The sequence below is a fragment of the Lagenorhynchus albirostris genome, chromosome 14, assembly GCF_949774975.1.
Source record: "Lagenorhynchus albirostris chromosome 14, mLagAlb1.1, whole genome shotgun sequence".
Classification (NCBI taxonomy): Eukaryota; Metazoa; Chordata; class Mammalia; order Artiodactyla; family Delphinidae; genus Lagenorhynchus; species Lagenorhynchus albirostris.
Window position 1 is genome coordinate 47261194 of NC_083108.1, and position 25680 is coordinate 47286873.

At 40.6% G+C, this 25680-nt stretch overlaps 1 protein-coding gene across 5 annotated transcripts in view; it reads left to right on the forward strand.

The window, feature by feature from the left end:
• Window positions 1–25680, forward strand: part of ZNF521 (zinc finger protein 521) — a 281338-nt gene that overhangs the window by 104328 nt on the left and 151330 nt on the right. For all 5 annotated transcript variants that reach the window (XR_009534744.1, XM_060121176.1, XM_060121174.1 and 2 more), the window contains exon 4: window positions 11970–15322. Coding sequence is in view for 4 of the 5 variants with exons in the window: in XM_060121176.1 (XP_059977159.1) it covers window positions 11970–15322 (3353 nt within the window). In the remaining variant the exon portion in view is untranslated. The remainder of the gene's footprint in view (window positions 1–11969; window positions 15323–25680) is intronic.

The window sequence follows — 25680 nt, forward strand, 5'->3', positions numbered from 1 at the left end:
CAAACTCAGTAATACAGGAGAAGCACCCTAAACGCTTGCTAACAAGGAGGATTTCTGAGCCCCATCCCTAGAGGTTCAGAGTCAGTAGACCTGGGCAGGGGCGTATGTGTGGGAGTTTGCATTTTCAACCACAGTTCAGGTGACTGGGGAGCAGGTGGTGGTGGATTATGCTAAGAAACGCTGCCCTCGGTCATCTGGTTGGGGCAGAGGGTCGCCCTTTGGTTTCATTGTGTGAAGTCGTGGTAGCTGCGGTAATCACAGAGGAAGGGGAGCTTAGAGGAAGGTGAGGAGGGCCCTTCGTTGTATCCCTCATTGGATGAGTGGCAGGAATTGTGGTTCCAGAGGCAAGAGCATGAGGAAGGTGAAGCTGACCACGCGCTAATTTGATGGAACCTTTCCTTCTGCTTTTATTTGCCAATACCTGACCCAACGAAACCACTCCCCTCAGAGGAGAGGACGGAAGGAAGAGACCGAGGGGGAGAGAGATTGTTAAGGAAAACCAGAGGGGTGTGTGTGTGTGTGTGTGTGTGTATGTGTCTGTGATTTTTCTAGCTAGTAGCCAGAAGTAAAAATAAGGTAAGAAATAAGCTGTCATGATGTGTCAACAGCAGATTACAGGTTCATAGAATTGTTAGGTTTTTGTTTTCCTCTGTACATGCGTGTACACGTATGTCAATTAGCATAAATTGGTTTTGTAGTAGGAAAAGAAAACCACAATGAAATCTTTAACAGCAACAACCAAAGAGAATAATGTGAAACACTATTTTAAGTTCACTCATTTACCCATAGAAACTACGTGACTGGGTGGCATTTGAGGCAGTTGTTGTTTCAGTGGGAGGGTAGGGAAGGGTGGACTCTGGGGGAGTTACCTGACACATAGACCAAGCTGCTTGCCTGGACACGGGGGCACTAGGGCTTGGGTTCTAGTGCCCCCATCAGCTGCTATTGTTAGTGCAAGATTATAACCTGTTACTCATCCTCACCCATCTGTGTGTTCATCTGTAAGATTAGCACTTGTTTTTCCCTAAAGTCTAAGACTTCTCACAGATCTTAAATCTAATGTTTCATATATATGAAAAGGTAGGAGTGACAGCCTTGAGTTTTTTTTTTTTTTCTCTGTGTAGGCTTCAATCAAATTCATTTATTTTCTTTCCTTTGATCCCTCAAGTCAGACCCAGAGGTAGGCATAACCCATGCCAAACAACATCAGGTCATCTTAAGAGAAAAGAGTAGAGCTCAGATGTGGGAGGAGGCGTTGTGAAGATTCAGAAACCAGCACTTTCTTACAGACAACATTGAGTCAGTCAAGATCCCAGAACTGTGCTAGTCGGTTTTATGTCTTTGGGTATTGGAGACATGATTTTGCAAGGGTCAGTAAGCCTTGGAAATACAGATATATGCTATCCCTATTTCCCTTTTCAAAAGCAAATAAAACAAAAACAAAGAAACAGTGCTGTAAATTTCTCTATGAAAATTATTCAGAATTGGTGCATTTCACATGTGAACTAAGCAGTTACATGTCAAATTCTTTATTATCTGACTAGAGTTTCTTAATCTACTCTTATTTGTATCATATTTTGTGTCCTCTGTGTTGGGTGCTGGAGGGATAGGGGTCTTTATGTCCTTGTGAAACAAGTGCAGATGGAGTCTCCAAGGCTCCCAGACTCCGACCAGCCTCTTAACTCCCTTGTTACTGTGGCCACACTGCCTTGTATTCTTTTCTTATACATTGTTTTGTTATGTTAAAATTATCTTGGATTTAGGAAAAATGAAATAGTATTACTTGGAGGTATCATGGGGTTTTTAAGGACTGACTCTGTCACCAGTTTTCAGATATTTGGCAAGAAACTTCATCTTAGTTACATATATAAACAGACATATATATGTAACACACACACATATATATAAACACACATGTATATATACATACACCTATATTTTAATACAATTATACATACGCATATGTGTAAACTATATAATTGAGTATACAAAATATATAATTTAATAAAATAATATAATTATATGTAATATATATTAATCGGTAAAAAAATAGCATCATAAAGACTTCCCCTAATGAAGTGTTTCATTAAGACATGATTGCACATTTACTCATATTAAGTGGCAAATTACTATGATTAATACTTTGCAGTGAGAAATAGCAAAGATATTTCAAAAATGTATGCCTTGATTTAACATAGATCATTCAGTCTGTTCTGAACATCAGTCAGTCCTGCATAAAAATATACATGCACACATAGCCCGTACCATACTTTTGACTAGTACTGGTTCCCATAAATAAATTACCAGGACTGTTAACAAGAAAAAAAATGATAGAATGGACTGGTTTGAATTTTATTTTTATATTCATTCTAGGGAAGAGTAAATTGAACCAAAAGTGAGAAATAGAAAACAAAGGGAGAATAAGGTACCTGGAAAATCCATTAAATTGATAATCAGCATTATTTTCAGGATTGCCTCTTTCAAATTTTGCCTAATTAGGTAAATGAAAAAAAAATAACTACATGAATAAGCATACTGATATTAATGATCTGTGTAGAAATACTTTGTTATGCCCTAATTAGAGTTATTTTAAGAACATACTTTTGTCCTTTGCAGTTTATAAGCATTACTTCCTTTAAAATAGATGACTCCTCGGACTTCCCTGGCGGTCCAGTGGTTAAGACTTTGCCTTCCACTGCACAGGGTGCGAGTTCGATCCCTGGTCGGGGAGCTAAGATCCCACATGCCTCACAGCCAAAACACCAAAACAGAAAACAAAAGTAATATTGTAACAAATTCAATAAAGACTTTAAAAATGGTCCACATCAAAAAAATCGTTAAAAAAAATAAAATAAATGACTCCTTATATCATTTGTGTTACTTGGGATCCAACATCACTTTTCAGTTTTAGTTTTACTATGTAAAAGTTAATGGTGAAAGTTAATGATTCTGTTGAAACACCATAGAAATTCTGTCCTGTGAGGACGCATTGGCAATTTGTCCTGTAGATCTCGACATATGCATAAAATCTCAAGATAGTGTAGCATCCTCCCAATTTTTAAATACCACCATAGCATATAACTTCCCCATAAAATGCATAAACACTGATTGAGGAGTAGGCAACACAAACTAGTTTGAGTTGCAGCTGCTGTGTGGTTGGCTAGGTGCACTCACTAGCTTTTCTACTTCAGCCTGACAACTTGTGTGAGACAGTCTCTGCCTTCAAATAAAAAATGATTATTTGTCCCAGATCTTAATTCCTATCATATTTTAGACACATGAACATCAAAATCAAGAACACTGATGTCCACCGTATTATAATACCAAATGGATAATTGTAATATTTCCCCCCTAATCTTTGTAACAGCTTTTTCTATATTAGCACACCATATTTATCACTTTACTGCACAATGAACCCACAGGGGGTGCTAATTGGTCATTAATTAAATTTTAGCCTTTCAACACTTTTGTATTCTCCAGTGGCTTTATCTGCAGTGAAGTATACGGTGTGGCCTTTTTAAACTGCCAAAAATTCATGTCAGCTTTACTGCTGCCGTGGATATAATACAGGTGAAATTCAGCTCGAGTGAACACCATTTCAGGACTGTTATAATTCCTTGTGACCAAAAGTTCGCCAGCCTTGGACCAAAGCCTACATGTTGGAAAGTATTCAGTAGAGTTCAACATGACAAAACATTCTCATAGACCAGACTCCTCTTTGAAATACAGAATTTGATCTCTTTGTTTAAAAATTCTAGTGTGTAGGGCAATTCTTCGAAAAACCATTAACATGGTGGAATGATTTTCCTGAGGTCCATCATTCACTAATGAAGCCATTTTCAAACTCAGTTTTGTTAGTGGAAGAATCCCTTTTATGTTATGCTACCCCAGTGAAGATGTTAATTTAAAATTACTAATGATTAACATGGTAGCACTGAGAAATTTGCTGAGTATATTTCAAAAGGTGTGGCTCTATTTTCAAAGCTTAATAGGTATATTTCACACTAGAGCAAAGGATTTTGAAGCAAAGTAGAATTTGCCCTCGAGAAATTTCTAAACAGGTAAAATAGTGAGATATTGGGCTGGAGTCAGAACTATGGGATGTGGCTTCAAGATTTTGAATGCAAGCCATCCCATTGTGGGGATTTTATTCCACTAATGAATTAATCACAGCTTGCCACTGTGTGCTGCTATTAAAGAATGAGCTCCTGCACATTGATTTTCAAGATAACTACTATTAGCGTTCAGATCTTTTTTTTGTATTTTGGTTTATTTTTGTTTTTATTTTTTTTTAATTTTTGGCCACATGGCTGGTGGAATTTTAGTTCCCTGACCAGAGATTGAACCCGGGCCCTCAGCAGTGAAAGCACAGAGTCCTAACCACTGGACCGGCAGGGAACTCAATTCCTATTTCTTATTTTTAAACAAAAATGCCTTTTAAGTCCTTTAAAATTCTTAGAATTTCAATATGAAGAAAGCAACCACTAAATTATAGTTAATTTTTATTCCTCTGTAATGTTTTCACATTTATCAGTTATAACCTAACGGTAACTTTGACTTTTAGAGTAGTAGTAATAATTTAGTACATGTTTATATTGTAGCAGTTCAGAAAGCTCTTTCATACAATGTCATGTTTGATTCTTATTATATCAACTATGGGGAAAGCTAGAATTTTTCTGATATTATAGACAAGGAGGCCAAAACATTTTTTTTTTTTTACTTTTTTTTATTTTTGGCGGTACGCGGGCCTCTCACTGTTGTGGCCTCTCCCGTTGCGGAGCACAGGCTCCGGACGCGCAGGCTCAGCAGCCATGGCTCACGGGCCCAGCCGCTCCGCGGCATGTGGGATCTTCCCGGACCGGGACACGAATCCGTGTCCCCTGCATCGGCAGGCGGACTCCCAACCACTGCGCCACCAGGGAAGCCCAGAGGCCAAGACTTAAAAAAAAAAAAAAAAAAAAAAATATATATATATATATATATAGTAATTTATAGAGTTCATAAGCTAGTTATCAGACCTAAACACATAGTAGGTGTTTAATAAATGTTGGTTATATGAATGAATAAATGAAATAAGCAATGAAGAAGTACTTCAAATTCTTTGTGGTATGAGGTCATATATGAATACAAGACTTCTAAGTAACGAAAACACGCCTTTTAACTCAAAATAGTTGAGATAAAAAGAAAACAGACTTGGGAAATTCACCGTGATGATGGCTGTCATTATTAAAGGAGAGATAAATACATTAAATGATGTAGAACGCTCACAGCCACAGCACTATAAGCAGATGTGTAGCATATGATTGCCAATTACTGAACGCCAAGAGGTTGGTGCTTATCGTTAGTTATATATATTTTTAAGTGAGCCAAAAGATGGAAACAGCAAAGCTGTGCTCACCCCCGTACGTAACTGGAAACCGCTTTTCCTTCTGTCTGGCTTCAGAAACACGTCTCAGTTTCCGTGAGAGAGACGATGACTGTTCTTTAACTGGTTTCACGTCAGCTTTTTCCTCCGATTTGAGAGGTGGAGTTAAGTGTGAACTGCTTAAGAATGCACTGTTTTCTGTTTAATTTGGCGGCGGAAGATGGAATTCATTGAGCTCCGTCTGTTCAAATGAACTTTAAGCAGCAGCAAGCGAAACATTTGTACTTCTCCGCACACGTAACAGAATTGTGTCTGGTGAAAGAGACAGCTTGGGTATAAAGCCCAGGATTACCTAAGGAGGACAGCGCAGGGGTGATACCAACTTATCTCTCTGGCTCATCCAAAGCATTAAAGGATTGTTGGGGAAAGTGAGCCTCTTTTTTATTAGAGAGTATTGAAAGGAAAAAAAAAATAACCTCTGAGCTCTGATATCTGGAATTCATCTTGACTGTGTTAAAAAATGTGTTCCTCCAACTGCAGCTCCCACAGCTGCTATCATTAATGAGTGACCACCCTTTTCCCTCCTAACCTAACTGTTAATGCATTTAATTGGTCCTTCCAGAACAGTTTGTAATATTACAGAATTTAAAAGCGTCTGTGAATTATAAGTAATTTTCAAGTTCACTTGTCTCTTTTGAACACCCAGTAAAGAATATTCCTTTTCAAGTAGTTAAATAAGTTACATGACAAAGGAGTGAATTTAATGTGGGACGGTTGATTTTTTAAAAAAGTGTGATAGCTATATTACTAAAGTCGCAGCCTTTCTAAAACTGTTGACACTTCTGTTGAGAATGAAAGGAAACAATTGTGTAATAATGCATAATGATTTATTTAGAATGACCATATCCTTCAGCAATTTAGATCATTGCTTTAAAATGTATTGTGCAATTTGGTGAGATGATTTTAAATACGATGATGCAGAGTTGTTACTGTGATGGCTCTGGGTTAACATGACAAATGTCCTTGTTACCTGTGTCTGTTAAACACACATTTCAAAATATTGTTCTCTCTTGATAGCACCTAACTTCTCTCAGCCTTTGTGCATACCTGTATATTTCCCTCAAGATTCTCAGTTTAACTGTCTTAAGGTGTCTTAAGTTAATGAGTGGAAAAAGGACTATGAACTCTACTATGAAAGTTCAGAACTGCTCCTAGAGCATGCTGGTAGAGAGAAAGAACCATTTTCAGCCAATGGAGGAAATAACCTGGAAATTTCCTTTGGTCTCATGCTTTCACCTACTGTCCTATGCTTAAAAAAATCATCTACTACATGAACTTATTTTGATGTTAAATAATGCAGTGATTGTACTGCTAGTGTTTTGAGGGATAAGAGGTAATTTCCGAAGTCCACACTTGGCTTTGGAATTACATAGCAAAATACTTGTTCCAAGGTTATCTGTCAGTAAAGGCCCAAGATTGTATCATATGTATAATAATTTGATACTTGGGTTTATGGTCCATTACCTTTTAGATATCACCAACAATTTATATTTTATTTTCTTGGTGGCCGAATATACAACTGTGAATGCTTAAGGCACTATTTGGGCCAGTCCCTAAAGCTGATATTCCAGTGGTTCAATTAAAGAAAACAAAATGTTAAAATATGTTTATACTGTACACATTAAGAAGCTTACATGTGAAAAGGTACATGCATGCAACACATGTAAGTCTTTTTGTTTACATATGCAGCTTTTCCTTCAGCGATGACAGGTGCCCTAGAGATATTCACTAATCTTTGTAACACCCCAGAGGGCAAGTAGCAAGAATTATCATCTTCATACTGCAGGTGAAATGCCTAGGTAGGGGCAGATTAAATGACTTGGCCAAGTTCTCTCTCTAAGTCAGTTATGAAGCTAGAAATAAAACTCCGGACTCCTGACTTTTAGTTCTCATTCTGAGTTATTGCTCTTCGAAAAGAGAGGTACCAGAGCTGTCAGTATTCGGGCTTCTTTTCCTCACTTGAAAAGTCACCAGTGATGTAAATCCTGTCTCCGTTAAAGAAATCTTGCTGTGTGGCACTTGCACACACATGATACTGAGTCCCCAAGGGCGGTTTAGTGAGTTCTCTGCCTTTACAATGAATGAGCTCAGGTAGCAAAAGGACATCAGTAAGCCAGCTTCTCGTGGGCCCAGCCCTACGAAGAACTGAATGTATTGGAAGTTTCCATAACTTCAGAGATTCGGATCACTTCTTTAACATGTACAGTGAGTCAATCCACTTTGTTACTTGACTTCCTCCTTAATAATTTCAGGATTGCCCGTATTGTTGGAGTCAGCATTCTAAAATTAGGCTTGGTCCCTGCCCTCCAGAAGCGTGTACTTTACCCTAAGACTAAGACATGCTTTACGGTGCAAAAATAAAAAGCTTTAGCATCACCCCAAACCTTCCTGTGCATCTTCTCTTCCTCCTTCTTTGACCTTATTTTTTTATTGGCTACTTCAGTTGGATTTGAAAGCCAAAGAATGGCCAGACCCTCAGCATTTTTCTTCCACAATGACAGGCTGTAGACGGACATGATCAGCCCCCCCATTTGGCAACCCAGCAGCCCTTCCCAGGGTGTGTTCGTCTGTCCATCCCCCAGTAGCCAGGGTAAAATCATAGCCAATCTTTGCTCTCTCCTCCAGGGTTGGTACATGAGGGGCGATGGCTCATGTCACAGAGGTACTTTGTGCTCTGGCGTCTTTTTTTTCCTGCACAATCCCTCCTTCTAATACGACTTCACTTTTCTGTTAGTGAGCACTTTCCCCCATAAATAGGACCGAACAGGTGTTGCTCTGCCGCTAACTGAGTTTCCAGCTGTCATCCTCCGACGTAGACCCAGCAAAATCTGTTGTTTGGTCCTTTCAGGCAGACTAGAGAACCATCAAGCCCGAGATGGAGGTCTTCCTTGCAGGATATGGCAGTTTTGTTGCCAGAAGATGGTCGGGAAAGCCTGGCTGGCTAACAAAGACAGGCCTTCAGCTGCTGGGTGTAGTTCCAGTTCTGCATCCCCTTTGGCAGGAGCACAGAGGCTGCTGCAGTGTGGCCAGCCAGCAAAATTAGGAAATAAGGACCTCTTTTATTTACTCAGGCTGCTGAATCATGGGCATTCCTGTCTGCTTGGAGAAAAGTCAGGCGGCTCTCCTTTCCACTGAAAGTCTCAGGAGTGTTCGAGACTTTCATCTCCGAGTGTTCACACACTTGTTTTAATGTGCTTTATGGAAATGGTGAAACTCAGCAAGTACAGTTGCTGTAGAAAAACATCTGCACTAACTATGCACACACATTTGCATCTTTAAATAGACTTTTAGGTCACGGAGCCGGTTTCCAGCAAAGTTTTTTTTGTTGTTGTTGTTTTTTTCTTCTTCTTCCCGTTGTAAGAGCTGTAGCTCTCTGAGAGTCAGCTAGTGTGAAGTGACTGATTCCAAAAAAATTAAAATTTAACATGGACATGTTAAGTACTTCACATTGAAATGCAGAAAACGTACCATAACACAGAAACACACTTCTGTAAGAAGTAGCACTTAGTGAGTGTCAAAGGGTAAAAAAGTCCAAGTTGACTCAGTAACAGGAGTTGAAAGAATCCTCCACACTTTCTTCCAGATGAAAAAAAGAAATTGAAATTGTTTAAGTCTGTAGTAGCCATTTAAACATAGTTTGTGTTGTGAATGCCAAAAAGCTTAAGGTAATGGGGACGAGTAGCTTTCAAAGACTTGGGTAGACCTCGGAGAATGTTGGCAACACCACCACACCACAAAAGTCTGGGGAGATTCTGATACCCTTAGAGCATGGATCAACACCCCTGGGAGTCTTGTCAGTGAGTTCCTTGTGCATCCCAGGGAGAAAAGGCCCACTTACAACACTAGCAAATGAGCGTTTTACAATTTAGATTTTAAAACAGAAATCAGCCTTTCGTGAAACCTTTGCTTATTTTTCTAAAAGTAGCATTCCCTGCTCAAACTTTTTACTTCTGCTGAGTGTCCCTCAATCCCTCAGCCTAAGCCCTAATTAGGAAGCCGGTAGGTGATTTCCGTGTATCTCAGTTACAAAGACACATCATCTTTGATTATCACGTCCTCTTTTTCCCAAGACCAAGTAATAGGGACAGGAGAGAGAGTGAAGAGAAGATTTCTAGTTCCCTTGAATCTTGGTTTGAGTAAAAACTTGATCCTGACCCTCAGCTCGCTTGACTATATTTGAAATTTATAAGCTTAGGAGAACAGGTATGTAAGAGGTATAGTCAGGCATGGCCCACAGACAAGAACCTGATTTAAGCGTGGTGTCTTGTTTATAATGGTCTATTGCCCAATAATTCTTGGTGCATTTGTATAATGATATATCATGCCTGGGCATAATCTGCAATTTAATAATAAATTCACTTGCTAAATTTTCAGGCTCAGTAGTTCTGTTCTTTCAGTCTAGATGCATGACAAATTCTGATTCATTGTTTTCCCCAACTGTACAAATGAGATGATGTGTTTGAAAATATTTTTAAGTGAAACAACAGGATGTAAGCCTAAACAAGGAATGTGTGAAAAGTGGTAGATTTTCTTCTTAGAATGCTGAGCAAATTTAATAGAGAGTAAACTTTTTAACTAGGGGAAATATTTCAAAACTTTGGTTTGTTTTAGGGCTACCAGCCTTAGGTAGCTTATGTCTTTTAAGGGAAAAGCTAGACCATCATTGAAGTTTTTGTTTTTAATTTTTCAAAATTGTCTCTCTGTATGTTAGGTGATGAGTTTATCTGCATATATTCTTTATGTGTATTCACCCTTAAACTGAAATCACACCCACAATTGTCAGACTCTTTCTTATGCTGGAAACATGTTAGGTTATAGACGTATATAAATGAGGATGCAAAATCATGTGGTTTTCAACTTGTATTGCGAAGCTCTGTTGCAGTGGGCAGGGATCCAGGAATGGTGTTTGGTTGTTTTCTCAGAGTTAGATGGTTGCCATCTGGCATTGATAGTGAGATGGTGTTGTCATCAGTTTCTAGATGCAGGAAAGGAATGATCCTCATCTGTTTCCTGTGGATAAGCAAGAGGTTGATAATCTAGTAAAATCTTGTTACCTTAAAGAAAGCAGACGTGGAATTTGTTTACATAATGCTTGCCAGTTTCTACTTTTGTGTTAATAATATAGCTTGCTAGTGAACTTTAGCTTTGAAGAATTTGAAAATGTATTTGATCATATTCTAGTTGCATCTTATTGGAATACCCCAATAATATTCTAATTGAACCTACTATTCTAATAGAATCACTGTCTCCACCAGGCACACTCCATGGTCTTTACTTGTCTGCCTTTATGAAAAATCTGGCTCCTTTGGAGAATGAAAAGCTTTTACAATGTCTTCCGATCCTGAATGATAGATTGTTCTGAAAAGCCAGAAAGAGGTTTTACAACCTACTTGAGAAGGTCTCATTTTCCACTTGAATATTAAGAAAGTGACAGAAGTAAGAGTGTACACTAGCTACAAACGTGGTTAAAAAACCGCCCAATATAAAGCAGAGTTACTTTATGGATAACTTGCTAAGATTATATCTGGCTTTCAGGCTTGTTTGTCTTCTCTTTGTTACCCATAAATCTTTCAGCATTTAGCATAATCATTTATCACTTTTCCTGTTTCCAGTTTTTCACAAGTTGCTTTGTCTCTGCTCACCTCAAAGTGCAGGTCCTGTTTGGCTAAGGAAGTTCATGCTGCTGAAGCTTTTGCAAAAGGAAGAAATGGTGGGCCACCTCTTGAACTTTCCAAACAAAATACACTATTACAATCTGGCCCTTGTGAAACTCATTTTTTTCTTGATCCTGTCTGATCCTAGCTACATGTAATATCTAGCAGTACCCGTCTAACATCTAATAATCCATTTTCTGGCCTATGCTATTCGAATCTTACAGTTATTGAAGAAGTCCTGGTTGTCTTTTATTACACAAGACATAATTATTATTGTGTCTTCTGTCTTCTTTCATGTGCTTACTTTTTAATATTGTTTTGCTGCATGCAATAAGGTCTGTATCAATAAGAAGCCCATAAAAGATTCTGGTCTTCAGAATTGCCTTTTTATATAAAAACAAGCAAAATTCAGAGGGAATATTTTATTAAATATTAGACATCTGGGTTGACTGCATTAATTTTAAATCATTCCTGTAATATTTCCTCTTTTCATTTGGTCCTTCAGATGCTCACATAATATGCAAATCATTTTAGAATGAACACAAAAGAAACATTAAATATATTAAAATCTGCATTTTAATAAAATTGTCAATGCATAATACATACGTTGCTTCTAAAGAAGAATGATAAAAAGTAATAAAAGGGTAATTTAGGCACAGAACTATTTAATATCTTTTTATATTTTACAATCCAGTGAAAAGTAAATGCAGAAGAAAAGCTTGGGGCTCGGATTTGAAAGTGTTCCACTCAAATATTCTCTCCTTTTTTTTTTTTCCCTGAAAGGTTCTTGTTGGTCCCACCCTGTGTACAGTACACTCACAGTGGTACAGTAAACTCACTCTTGAACTCTCAACACGGAAAATGAAACGTTCCGATGCTTTTTGTTGCAGATGGAGTGGATGTGGAAGATGACCCCACTTGCTCCTGGCCGGCTTCCTCACCTTCGAGCAAGGACCAGACTTCCCCCAGCCACGGAGAAGGTTGCGATTTTGGAGAGGAAGAAGGTGGCCCTGGACTCCCTTATCCATGCCAATTCTGTGACAAGTCGTTCAGCCGTCTCAGCTACCTAAAGCACCATGAGCAGAGTCACAGCGACAAGCTGCCTTTCAAATGCACTTACTGCAGTAGGCTGTTCAAACACAAGCGGAGCCGAGATCGCCACATCAAACTCCACACTGGGGACAAGAAGTACCACTGCAGCGAATGCGATGCCGCGTTCTCCAGAAGTGATCACCTCAAGATCCACTTAAAGACTCACACGTCCAACAAGCCATATAAATGTGCCATTTGTCGCCGTGGGTTCCTGTCCTCTAGTTCCTTACACGGACACATGCAGGTTCACGAAAGGAACAAGGACGGCTCCCAGTCCGGTTCCAGGATGGAGGACTGGAAGATGAAGGACACTCAGAAGTGCAGTCAGTGCGAGGAAGGCTTTGACTTCCCGGAAGACCTCCAGAAGCACATTGCAGAGTGCCACCCTGAGTGCTCCCCGAACGAGGACCGGGCGGCCCTCCAGTGTGTCTACTGCCACGAGCTCTTTGTGGAGGAGACCTCCCTGATGAACCACATGGAGCAGATGCACGGCGGGGAGAAGAAGAACTCCTGCACCATCTGCTCCGAGAGCTTCCACACCGTCGAGGAACTGTACAGCCACATGGATAGTCACCAGCAACCGGAGTCATGCAACCACAGCAACAGCCCTTCCCTGGTCACGGTGGGCTACACCTCCGTGTCCAGCACGACTCCGGACTCCAACCTCTCAGTGGACAGCTCGACCATGGTGGAAGCCGCCCCGCCAATCCCCAAGAGTCGAGGGAGGAAGCGGGCCTCTCAGCAAACCCCGGACATGACCGTCCCCTCGAGTAAACAGGCAAAAGTCACCTACAGCTGTATTTACTGCAACAAGCAGTTGTTTTCGAGTCTGGCGGTTCTGCAGATTCACCTGAAAACTATGCATTTAGATAAGCCAGAGCAGGCCCACATTTGTCAGTATTGCTTGGAGGTGTTGCCCTCCCTCTATAACCTCAATGAACATCTTAAGCAAGTGCACGAAGCTCAGGACCCAGGTCTGATCGTTTCTGCCATGCCTGCCATCGTCTACCAGTGCAACTTCTGCTCCGAAGTTGTCAATGACCTCAACACCCTTCAGGAACACATCCGATGTTCTCACGGATTTGCCAACCCTGCGGCTAAGGACAGCAACGCTTTTTTCTGTCCCCATTGCTACATGGGGTTCCTCACTGACTCTTCCCTTGAAGAGCATATAAGGCAGGTCCACTGCGACCTCAGTGGCTCCCGATTTGGGTCTCCAGTGCTCGGGACTCCAAAAGAACCAGTCGTAGAAGTCTATTCTTGTTCCTATTGTACGAATTCTCCAATATTCAACAGCGTTCTTAAACTGAACAAGCACATCAAAGAGAATCATAAAAACATTCCCTTGGCCCTGAATTATATTCACAACGGGAAGAAATCCAGGGCCTTGAGCCCCCTCTCTCCTGTGGCCATAGAGCAGACATCTCTTAAGATGATGCAGGCGGTCGGAGGTGCGCCTGCGCGGCCAGCGGGAGAGTATATCTGTAATCAGTGTGGTGCTAAGTACACGTCCCTGGACGGCTTTCAGACTCACCTGAAAACTCATCTCGACACCGTGCTACCGAAACTGACCTGTCCTCAGTGCAACAAGGAGTTCCCCAACCAAGAATCCCTGCTGAAGCACGTCACCATTCATTTTATGATCACCTCCACGTACTACATCTGCGAGAGTTGTGACAAGCAGTTCACGTCAGTGGACGACCTTCAGAAACACCTGCTGGACATGCACACCTTCGTCTTCTTCCGCTGCACCCTCTGTCAAGAAGTTTTCGACTCGAAGGTCTCCATTCAGCTCCACCTGGCCGTGAAGCACAGTAATGAGAAGAAAGTCTACCGCTGCACGTCCTGCAACTGGGACTTCCGCAACGAGACAGACCTGCAGCTGCACGTGAAGCACAACCACCTGGAGAACCAGGGCAAAGTGCACAAGTGCATCTTCTGCGGCGAGTCCTTCGGCACCGAGGTGGAGCTGCAGTGCCACATCACCACCCACAGCAAGAAGTACAACTGCAAGTTCTGCAGCAAAGCCTTCCACGCCATCATCCTGCTGGAGAAACACCTGCGGGAGAAGCACTGCGTGTTTGACGCCAAGACGCCTAATTGCGGCGCCAACGGGGCCTCGGAGCAGGCGCAGAAAGAGGAGGTGGAGCTGCAGACCCTGCTGACCAACAGCCAGGAGTCCCACAACAGCCACGACGGGAGCGAGGAGGACGTGGACACCTCGGAGCCCATGTACGGCTGTGACATCTGCGGGGCGGCCTACACCATGGAGACCCTGCTGCAGAACCACCAGCTGCGGGACCACAACATCCGGCCCGGGGAGAGCGCCATCGTGAAGAAGAAAGCCGAGCTCATCAAAGGCAACTACAAGTGCAACGTGTGCTCTCGAACCTTTTTCTCGGAAAACGGCCTCCGGGAACACATGCAGACCCACCTGGGCCCCGTCAAACACTACATGTGCCCCATCTGTGGGGAGCGCTTCCCCTCCCTCTTGACTCTGACCGAACACAAAGTCACGCACAGTAAGAGCCTCGATACCGGAAACTGCCGCATCTGCAAGATGCCGCTCCAGAGCGAAGAGGAGTTTCTAGAGCATTGCCAAATGCACCCCGACCTGAGGAATTCCCTGACGGGATTTCGCTGTGTGGTCTGCATGCAGACGGTGACCTCCACCTTAGAACTCAAAATCCACGGGACGTTCCACATGCAAAAGACGGGCAACGGGTCTGCGGTCCAGACCACGGGGCGTGGCCAGCATGTCCCCAAACTGTACAAGTGCGCGTCCTGCCTCAAGGAATTCCGTTCCAAGCAAGATCTGGTGAAACTTGACATCAACGGCCTGCCATATGGTCTGTGTGCCGGCTGCGTGAATCTCAGTAAGAGCGGGAGCCCGGGCATCAGCGTCCCTCCCGGCACGAGTAGACCAGGCCTGGGCCAGAATGAGAACCTGAGTGCCATGGAGGGTAAGGGCAAGGCCGGGGCGCTGAAGACGCGCTGTTCCAGCTGCAACGTTAAGTTTGAGTCTGAAAGTGAACTCCAGAACCACATCCAAACGGTCCACCGAGAGCTGGTGGCAGACGGCAACAGCACGCAGTTGAAAACGCCGCAAGTATCACCCATGCCCAGAATCAGCCCCTCCCAGTCGGATGAGGTAAACTCGCCTTTTTAATGTTTGCTCTTTAACCTCCTCGAGAATCTGTCTCCACTTTACGTTTACGCTTTGCTCAGCTTTAATTATTGTCAGGTGCCGAGAGGTGTTTGGATCAAAATGCAGTGGTGGTTTTTCCCCCATAGCCATTAGCTAGCAATTACTTGCTTCTCGATAAGCAGCATTTTGGCTTGAATGGTGCAAAATAGGACTAATTCCAGACTCCCTAGGATATTGTCTTCTCTATGACTGAAGAGACCTGCACTCATGCCAACACTACCTGAGATCTGGAATCTCAGTGTAGCTTCACTGCGAGTTGAAATCCCCAGCTATGACTTGTGTGTATGGCAGAGAGATAATGACATAAAAGTAAAATGCTATGAGCCAACACTCTGGCTTAGAGTAAATTAAAAAGAATATATATGTTTGTGGATAACAAATTGGGTAGGGCTGGCTTTTTAATACCGTGCTGTCAACACTCACTGTTTCTCTTTGTCTTCTGGGTAGTGAGGAAGATGTTTCTCACAACAGGATTTTTTTCAAAGCCCCTACATTTATTAAGCGCCACACGGTCAACATTCGTTTTAAAGGCACTCTCCCCAAGTCTTCGCTCTCTGGGTTTGGGTTTCAAAGTGAACATGTTTTGGGTTTTTTTCTTAGTTGAAGAGTCGTTTCGTGTCTTTTTTCGCATAATGAGTCTGAAAATCAAGTTCATTTACAGTGAAATAGTTTTGGAAGTCATCATTCCTTGAAGCTGAGCAGAGGATGGCTCATTTTATTATAATTTCTTTATGCTTTATCACCTGGTGTCTAATAGCTCTCTCCCCTTCCCTACCTGCCCCTATCTGGATATCCATCCAAATGAAAACCCCGGGGAGACCTATCTCCCTTCAGTCTGGGGTCACTGCCTTTTCCTTATCTTGTCTCTGCACTCACACCCTCTCCAAGGTCCCCCTGCATCTCCCTGCAGATAGCCATCACTCAGCTAGTAGGGGAAGGCTGAGAAGACGAACGCAGAGCCCATCCTCCTGAAATGTGCATCTGTGTGACAGGCAAACTCCCAAACTTTGAAGCTGCCTTCCCTTCTCTCCTCCTCAAGTAAATCCGCACCTTTCTCTCATCTAAATAGACAAAATCCTTTCAAACTGGAAGAACCTTGTTTTGATAATGGTTCATGATTCATGTGTTGGATCAGATCACTTCTTTTGAAACAAATATTTCTAGTTGTAATCATATGAAATGAATTACTTTTTCCAACTTTTTATCTCAAAAATGTTTAAACTTATAGAAAAGTTAAAGGAATAACACAGTGAACGTATGTATGTGTCCGTGTATCCATGTCACAGGTTTATCAGTTATGAACATTTTGTTACATTTTTCTCTCTCTTTGCGACCTTTTTAATTAACCTGAGCTACATGAAAGTAAGTTGTAGATAACGTTATCTCCGAAGAAAAAGGGCATTTTCCTATTTGACCACAATATGATTAACTCAGGCAATTATTGAAATCAGCTAAAGAAATTAAAGAAATCCATACTATCGTCTATAAATCTATATTCACATTTCCCCAAATCTCCCCCAAATGTTTTATTTTTAAATGCTTTTGAACAAGAATTCTTAAAAAGTTTATGCAGAAAATTATTCCTCTCTTTTGTCTTGGTATGCTTAACATATATAGAAGAGTTTTTATATTCAGGTTTAATTTAAATAGTATATAAAAGGTGTTTAAAATGAATCTCTGTATGTGTGTGTGTGTGTGTGTGTGTGTGTGTTTGTGACTGTGGTGGTATGTGTGCATTTAAAACCAAGCAAAATCTAGCTTTTGTGTCTTAGTAGATTTATGGAGAGGCAAGTGCCTGTTTCTTCTTATCTGTTCATGGTTTAGATTTTCTGGTATTTCTAAATTGCTCTATATTATAATACCATTTGAGGTGAAATATTTTAAAAATGAAGGAGGACATATGGATAGTCTTTATCTGTTAATTTGGTTAGAGTTGATTAGGAAAAAGTTTATCTTTAAGGGATGGTCAAGTCTTCAATTATACCTAAAATCTTAACGATAATTTATAAAGTCTAACTATATGCTTCACTTACATAAAATAATATATAAAGTACTTTTAAGTACTTTTTAATTTTAATTCTTACAATAGTGTTTTTTAAGCACCTGCTACTGAGGGTAAAAAATGACTCCATGCAAAAGAGTACCTCCTTATTAAATCTGATTAGTAACTTGTAGCAGTGTCCTTAATTGACCAGATATTAAGATTCAGTTGTACATTTTTTCTTTGTGCCTTAACAGTACACTAATCTATTCAACATTGTCACCATTGTTACTATTTTTCCTTTATTATACTATTTGTCATAAAATTTTATGTGCCCACTTCCTTTCTGATACTCTGTACCATAAAAAATGTAAAGTAGACCATACTATTTGGACTTGACATAGAAAATTATCTAAACATATGTAAAGTTTTACGAAAAGGAGCCTAAAAAGATTGCATCGGCAAGAAAAAGACATATAATAAATATTAATTTGTTCCCATTTTTTGTTAGCCAAGTTAAGCTTCTATGACCTCTCATTGTGAGTATTGTGTAAATTTTTCATCGGTGGCAGTAAAGGCGAAGTTATTACATAAGACTTTGCCAAAAGACAGGCATGCCATGTGGAACTAAACTTTATCACAAAAAAGAAGTATCACATGTATGTCCATTGACTTATATGTCCTAGGTAGGAACTGAAGGACTTAGCAATGTAGGTGGTATTTTCATCTCTTCTTCTTGCTGAGGATTGAGGCTTCAGAAGAGAAAAGAAGAGAATAAAACCTGAGTACCTAGATGTTGTCAAGAACCAGATTAGATTTTTCTGGGCTATGACTTACAGTCACATAAGGGTATTGATAGATGGTGGAATGCATCTTTCAAAGACTGAAAAGAATGTTACTCGGTCGAGACTAGAGTACCTATTTAAAAGGGATTTAGATATAATCTAGGGAAGGATAAGTACTATATAAACCCATATAATCCAAGAAATAGATGAAAGCCTAGGCATATGACAATTAAAGAAGAATAATATTAGGCAGCTGTCATATGATGGAGAAATTTGGAATTGAAGACAGAAGATCTGAATTTGAACTCCCATTTCTTCTGCATGCTGATTTCTGAATTTGTGAAAAATGTTCTCTTTGTACCAAAATTCTATAATTATTAATCTAAATTTGCCATGGAGACTTTGTTTTGAATAAAATATTTGGGGGAACCTAATCATTTCTGTTTCCTCCTCAAAGGTTGACTATGATATAAACTTGTACCTGCAGTAATTCCATAAATGGTAGAGAGAATTTGAGAGAGAAAGAACACTGGACATCTAGCTTTTTCCACACGTGAAACACCTCGCAGACTTACTGACATTTACTATGTGTTGAATAAATGTTAGTCCTTCTTCTGGAGTTCATTGACACTGGCTTGGCTCCCTGGTCAGGTGCTGCCCTATGTGGACCTCAAAATGTTGTCTCATGATGATATTGGAAACGTGTCCATCTGCCATGGTTTCCTTAAGATCCTTCATATCCAGATTTCTCTGAGGGATTGTATATTCACATTTCAATTCACATCATCCCCACGATTCTGTTGAAATTGCTCTTACAAGGGTTACAAATTATCTCCATGTTTCTAGATGCCTGTACGGTACCACAGAATCAAAGCTAGAAGGGACAGTGGAGATCATCTGATTAAGCTGCCTTATTTTACAGACAACAAAACAGACCCACATAAATTGAGATCGGTCTAAGGTCACACAGTTACTAAGTGGTAAACAAGAGACTCCGAGAATCCAGGTCTCCCAACTCCAGACTCAAGACTCTCTTTTCGTAATTCCACTGGCACTTTCCTCTAGCTGCAACCTCATCCTTGTCCTTTCCATGAAATCCTCTCGGTGTAGCAGTCTTATTTTCTCTTGTCATTCACTTCCTCCACCCACCGCAAGGGATCTTCTGCTTCTATTGCTGCACCTCAACTGACTGTTCTAAGATCTCTACCGACCTCGTGGACTGATGTAATGCTTTTGGTTTTATTTAAAGAGAATTTATCGTAGTTTACCTGCTTCTCTACTTATCCCTGTTGGTCATTCCCTCCTAACTGAACCTCTTCCTTCCTGTTTCCCTTTGTGCCTCTTTGAATGTTCTGTAGTCCTCTCTGTCCTCTACCTGCTTCTGCAAGATAGTGTCCCCATTGCTACTGTCACTCTACTGACCCGACCCCCCCCCCCCCCAGCTACACGTGGCCTCATCCACTCCCAGGGTTTCAACTACCACCTTTTACCGATGACTCTCCAAATGGTGTTTCCAAAAGACAGGAGGGAACTTATGGGGGCTGATGGTAATCTGTATCTTGATTGTGCTGGTGGTTACGAGACTGTATGCGTTTACTAATACTCACCAGATGTAAATTCGTGACTTTTTGCATGTGAGTTACACCTCAGTGAAGCTATCTCCAAAAAAAAAAGGTGTCTTTGATTCAAACCTCTCCTCTGAAATTCAGACTCATACACACAGCTGCCTGCTGGATATATACGCACTCACATGTTCCTGTGAACTTCAAACTCACTGGGTCCAAAACAGAACTCATCATCCTTTCTCCAAACCTGCTTTTTTTCTTAAGTATTCTATTTCACTTGTGGATCCATTGATCTTCTTAGTCTTTTCTTTTTCTCCACATCCAGTTGGCCATCCAGCCATCTCGATTTCTACTCATATGTATTTCTGAATCAATCCCCTCTTCTCCATCCTCTTACCACATTTTAAGTTCAATCTCTGATCATCTTTCACTAAACTACGAAGCAGCCTCGTAACTGTTCCCTCTGACTTTAGTGTTACTACTTTCAGATCCATCCCCACACAGCTGCCAGAACAATCTATCTAAAACACAAACCTGAATAACGTGCCCCTCCCTATGTGGAACATTTTAAGTGCTCTGCACCTCCATCCCTATAGGATGATATCATAACCCTTTTATTGTGAAATATAAGACTCTGTAGGTCCCTGGTAAAATTTCTCCCTCTTTCCTTAGCTTTCACCTTATTCTGTTCTTGGAGGTGCTTTAATTAACCCGCACACAACATGCTGCTGCTGTATCTTGCTAAGGCTGTCCAGTTCCTTCTGCTCAAATAACCCCTCTCCTCCTGACTGCCCTCTGTCCTCCATGAGGCTGTCCATCTTTCCCTTTAATTGGAGATCAGGTACTCTAGAAGGCCTCCTCTGACCCCAGCTTATCACCACAAACATCTCCCTTCTCCTGGAATGCCCTGTCTATACAATATGTTATAAATTTCATATGAAAAGTGTTACAGTGCTTTATAATTACCTATGTACATTTCTCTTTTCTTCCCCTGAATTCCTTGGGGCAAGAATTTACTCAATCTGATATTCCTAAGCCCTGTGATAATGCCAGGCCCATCATAGGCAGGTGCCTCAGTGCTGTGTCTGGCTGGTGGCTCTCCCAGAGCCTTTCCCCGTACAGGGCGGTATGGCAGGACAGCCGGCCGCCTGGCTTTTTTTCATTCAGGAACCACCTGACACAGTGACTGGAACCTGAAGGTATTAAATAAATTTGTGTTGTTCTTCTGCGTGTGTTAACTATAGGATTGCTATTTATATTTTTACCACATTTGGACTCAAATCTTGTTTTATTGTTATTGAAGTGCTGTTCTAGATACTCTGAGCGTGTACGGGTCTGCTGTTATTATCCCACTCCACTTCAACGTCTGCTTTCTCAAGGAAGCTATAATTGTCCTGCCAAGGTTGCCGGTGGTCTCCAGGTTCATCTCCGTAGCACTTTGCAGGGTGGACAGTTCTTCCCTTGCCGTGCCTCTCTCTGACTTCAAGGCGTTCCCACTCCTAGTCTTCTTCCTACTTCTGCCTTTGGAGATTTCTCGTCCTATGCCTGTCCTAAAAAGTGTAGGAATTCTTCGATGCTCATCCTTGGTCCTCTTTTACTTCTCTGTCTACTCTCTCCATAGGCATCTCATCTATTCATGTTGCCGCAACTATTTCTTTGGTAAGAATTCCCAAATTTATGTTTCTAGCTTAGATCTCCTCTTAGTTCCAGATTACTGTGTTCCACTGACAGCTTGACTTTGCCATTTGTATCTCTTTGAGACTTCTGAAGTGTAATGTGTACCTACGCTTTTAAAAGCTCTTGCTTCTCTCTCCTGAAGCCTATCTTTTTCCTAACTAACATCATTTTTGGTAAAGGGATCTACCCTACACCCAATTACCCAAGCAAGAAACCCAGGAATCACTCCCGATTCCTCCCTTTCCCTCTTTCCACACATCTAATCTATTAATAAGTTCTGTGGATTCCACTTCCAGTGAGTATCCCATCCCCTTCTTTCCATCCCCAAAGCCATCATTGGGGTCCAGGCTGCAGTCATTTCTGGCCTCCTGAGAGAGTCCCCTCCTTCATCTTCTGCCTGCTTCCCATCCATTCTTCATGCTGAAGTGGGAAGGAGGCCTGTGGACCTGTCAATCTCATGATGTCACATAAAATTCTTCAGTGGCTTCCCATTTCACTCAAATGAAATTCCAACCTCTCACCAGTTTGTGAGACCATGCATGTCCTGGCCGGCCTGGCTGCCCTCGCCTTGCCCTGGCTCTTCCTCGTGCACTGCACCCAGCCTCCCAGCCTCCAGGGGGATGGGGCAGGGGGGTTCTGCTTTGGAACCTTCACATGTGCTCCTTCCTCACTTGGCCTGCACTTCCGAGCCAGCCTCTCTGCACCACCAGTTCTTTCTCAGCTGTCAGGTGGGCCTTCCCTGAAAATCTTATCGAAGTTGGTTTCCTCCTGAAGATTTTCTTTTAAAATAGTCGTTTTTGTTTACTTGCTTATTTCCTTCTTCCCCTTTCTCACCTATGAACATCCAACAGCTTAACATAAGAGCTTAATAAATATCAGTTGAATAAATGAACATAGTGTAAATACTTCAAAATGACAAAAGTAGTGTATACTCCATCTTTGGATGTATTTGCAGGTGTATCTAATAACTAATACACATAGATGATAAGTTTACCCAAAAGTACAGAGATGCTTTAAAATTAGGTGTGATCTAAAAATATTAAATAAGCTAAAAGGCTTGAAAGTTCTAACAATTCAGAGATCATCTTCAGTGTGAAGGTCTGTTTTAAGTGTCTCAAAGTCAATATTCTTCCTTTATAGTTCTTACACTGAAAATAGAAACGTCTATGTTGACATGCTTAAGCTCCAGAGTTCTTTTTTGTTTTGTATAATATAAATTTCCATATGAGGTTGAAAGAAAAATGTTAAAGTTTTTATGTGTCAAATTGCTGGTATTAAGTTTTGCTAAGCTAAAGGAACAAAAATAAATGAGTTAAGTTTCCTCTAAATAAACAATATCTTAAAATTAAGTAGAAAAATTACATGACCAAATAGATTTGTAAAATTCAAGATGTTATTGAAATAGACTTAGTTGCTTTTCCAAGTTTAATCTGCTTTCAGATTTATTGTTGTTGTGCTCAGTATTTGTTTGGCATCTACAACGCACTAGAACAGGGAGTTAATGACCCCTGGCATAAGTATCGGGGTGTGGAACATGGGAGCAGCTGCCTCTCATCCACTATCTCTAGTCTCATGTTCATTAAGCGTTGATCATTGCATCACACATTGAATTTGCTACCACTACCATCCCTAAATTTTCTGTACTTACTTCCAGTTCTGGATTTTTTGCTGATGCTTTCCATATGCATACAGTGTCTTTTAGAACATATGGAATTCAAAAGTAAGAATGTTTTTGTATACCACCATGAATCTTGAATTGCACATATTTGTCCATTGAGTTCTAGGCCAAGAGTTTGAAATCACCCTCTGTAGCGGTAGAATTTTGTTCAGCAGGAGCATTTTACATTTAGCTGAAATTATATCGAAGTAGAGATTAGTGAATATCTACTTAAGGTACTTTTGAATAATGAAAGAAAATGGAAAGCTACCTTCTGGATCTCTTATTACTGGATGGCTCCCCTCTCTGCGTAATATAGATGCAGTTTTCTATTAGATGTACTTTCTGTTTCTAGAAATTTAACAGCCTAATTAGGAGAACCTTGTAAAGACTTCTAAAAAAACTAAGTAACCAGTTCCTTATTTGTATATATTTTTTCACCTTTTAAATATGTTTTTTTTTTTTTGCGGTATGCGGGCCTCTCACTGTTGTGGCCTCTCCTATTGTGGAGCACGGGCTCCGGATGCGCAGGCTCAGCGGCCATGGCTCACGGGCCCAGCCGCTCCGCAGCATGTGGGATCTTCCCGGACGGGGGCACGAACCCGTGTCCCCTGCATCGACAGGCAGACTCTCAAGCACTGCGCCACCAGGGAAGCCCTAAATATGCATGTTTCTAAGGGTTCTATTTTTAATATGTTTTTTTCTTCCCTTACCCTCATTTCCTATTACAGAATTATTATCCCATACAGATGAGTGAAATATCAAATTCCAACCTGTAACCTCTTGTTAAGTCCCATCTTAGATTTTCAATTAACTTGTTTGACATTACCAGTTGAACATTGTGCTAGCCATTTGATCAAATCAAATCATAATTTCTTTCTTTTCCTCTCCAGTTTTTGTCTGTGTTGCATGATTCTCCTAATTATTCTTGTCTGAAACTTTGTATGTATCTCCTAAATCTTGTCTGGTCTCCTAACCTTTTGAATTGGTCACTCTTGAGGTGCTGTATTTTCTCTTCTATTTGCATCTCCTGCCTTCTCTCTCCGGTGCAAGTCTTATCCTTGTAAACTAACGGATCTCTTTTACTCTCTTCCTATCATAATTCACAACAGATTTAAAAGTTTAGGATCTCACAAATCACATTTTCTGACCACAGTACAAATGCATTATAAATAAAAATATTTTTTAAAACCCCATAAATTTTATTTTACTTTTATAAATTCATTATTTATTTATTTATTTATTTTTGGCTGTGGTGGGTCTTTGCTGTTGCGCATGGGCTTTCTCTAGTTGTGGCGAGCGGGGGCTACTCTTCGTTGCAGTGCATGGGCTTCTCATTGCGGTGGCTTCTCTTGTCGTGGAGCACGGGCTCTAGGCACGCAGGCTTCAGTAATTGTGGCACATGGGCTCAGTAGTTGTGGCTCGCGGGCTTTAGGGCACAGGCTCTGTAGTTGTGGCACACAGGCTTAGTTGCTCCGTGGCATGTGGGATCTTCCCAGACCCGGGCTCAAACCTGTGTCCCCTGCATTGGCAGGTGGATCCTTAACGACTGTGCCGCCAGGGAAGTTTCCTAAACCCCATAAATTTCAAAATTAAACTATCCATGGAACAAAGAAGCCATGGAAATAGCAATTAAAAACACTTCAAACTGAAAGACAACTATATTTTAAAACTTGTGAGATATAAATTAAAGCAGTATTTAGAGGGAAAGTTATTAGAACATAAAAATACATATTAGAAAATTTTAAAAAGCTTAATATCAATGTGATAAAAATCAAACTTAAGACATTAGGAACAGAACAAGAAAACAAACCCATAAAAAATAGAAATGAAGGAAATAGTAAAGCTAAGAGCAGAAAGTAATGAAATGTAAAACAAACAACAAGGAGGCCAGCAAAGTAAAACAGCAGTTTTTTGAAATGACTAACGAAGTTTACACACTTCTGGTGAGATTAATCAGGGTAAAACAACAATAAATAAATAATATGAAGAATGAAGGGGGAGCCATAACTTCACATGTGCAGAAGTTAAAAAGATAGTAGGGGAACCACTACACATATCAGAATGACTGAAATAAAAAAGAATACATAAGTTCATTTTTGCAAGAATGAAGAGCAATTGGAACTCTCTTACTTTACTGGTGAGAGTATAATTTTGTATAACTGCTTTCAAAAACTGTTGGACAGTATATACTAAAGTTGATTACTAGCCTACTCTACGACCCATCAAGTCTATTCCCAGGTTTATATCTAAGAGAAATGAATGCACATGTTTAACAAGTAATGAACAAGAATATTCATAGTAGCTTTTGCATATAAGCTTTAAGCAGGAGTCGAAGTGTCTGTCAAAATAGAATAAATGTATAAATATATTCATACAATGATATGAATTTTATTTCATTCATATGATGGACTACTACACAGAAATAAAGAAGAATGAACTACCGCTATGTAACAACCTGGAATACTCATATACAAAATGATGAAAAAAAGGAACCACACACATCCTACTACACAATTTCATTCATATAAAATTTAAGAATGGGTAAAACTAATTTCTGATAATCGAAGTCAGAGTAGTTACCTTTGGGATGGTATCAACTAGGAAAGGGTGGAAGGGAACATTCTAGAAATGTT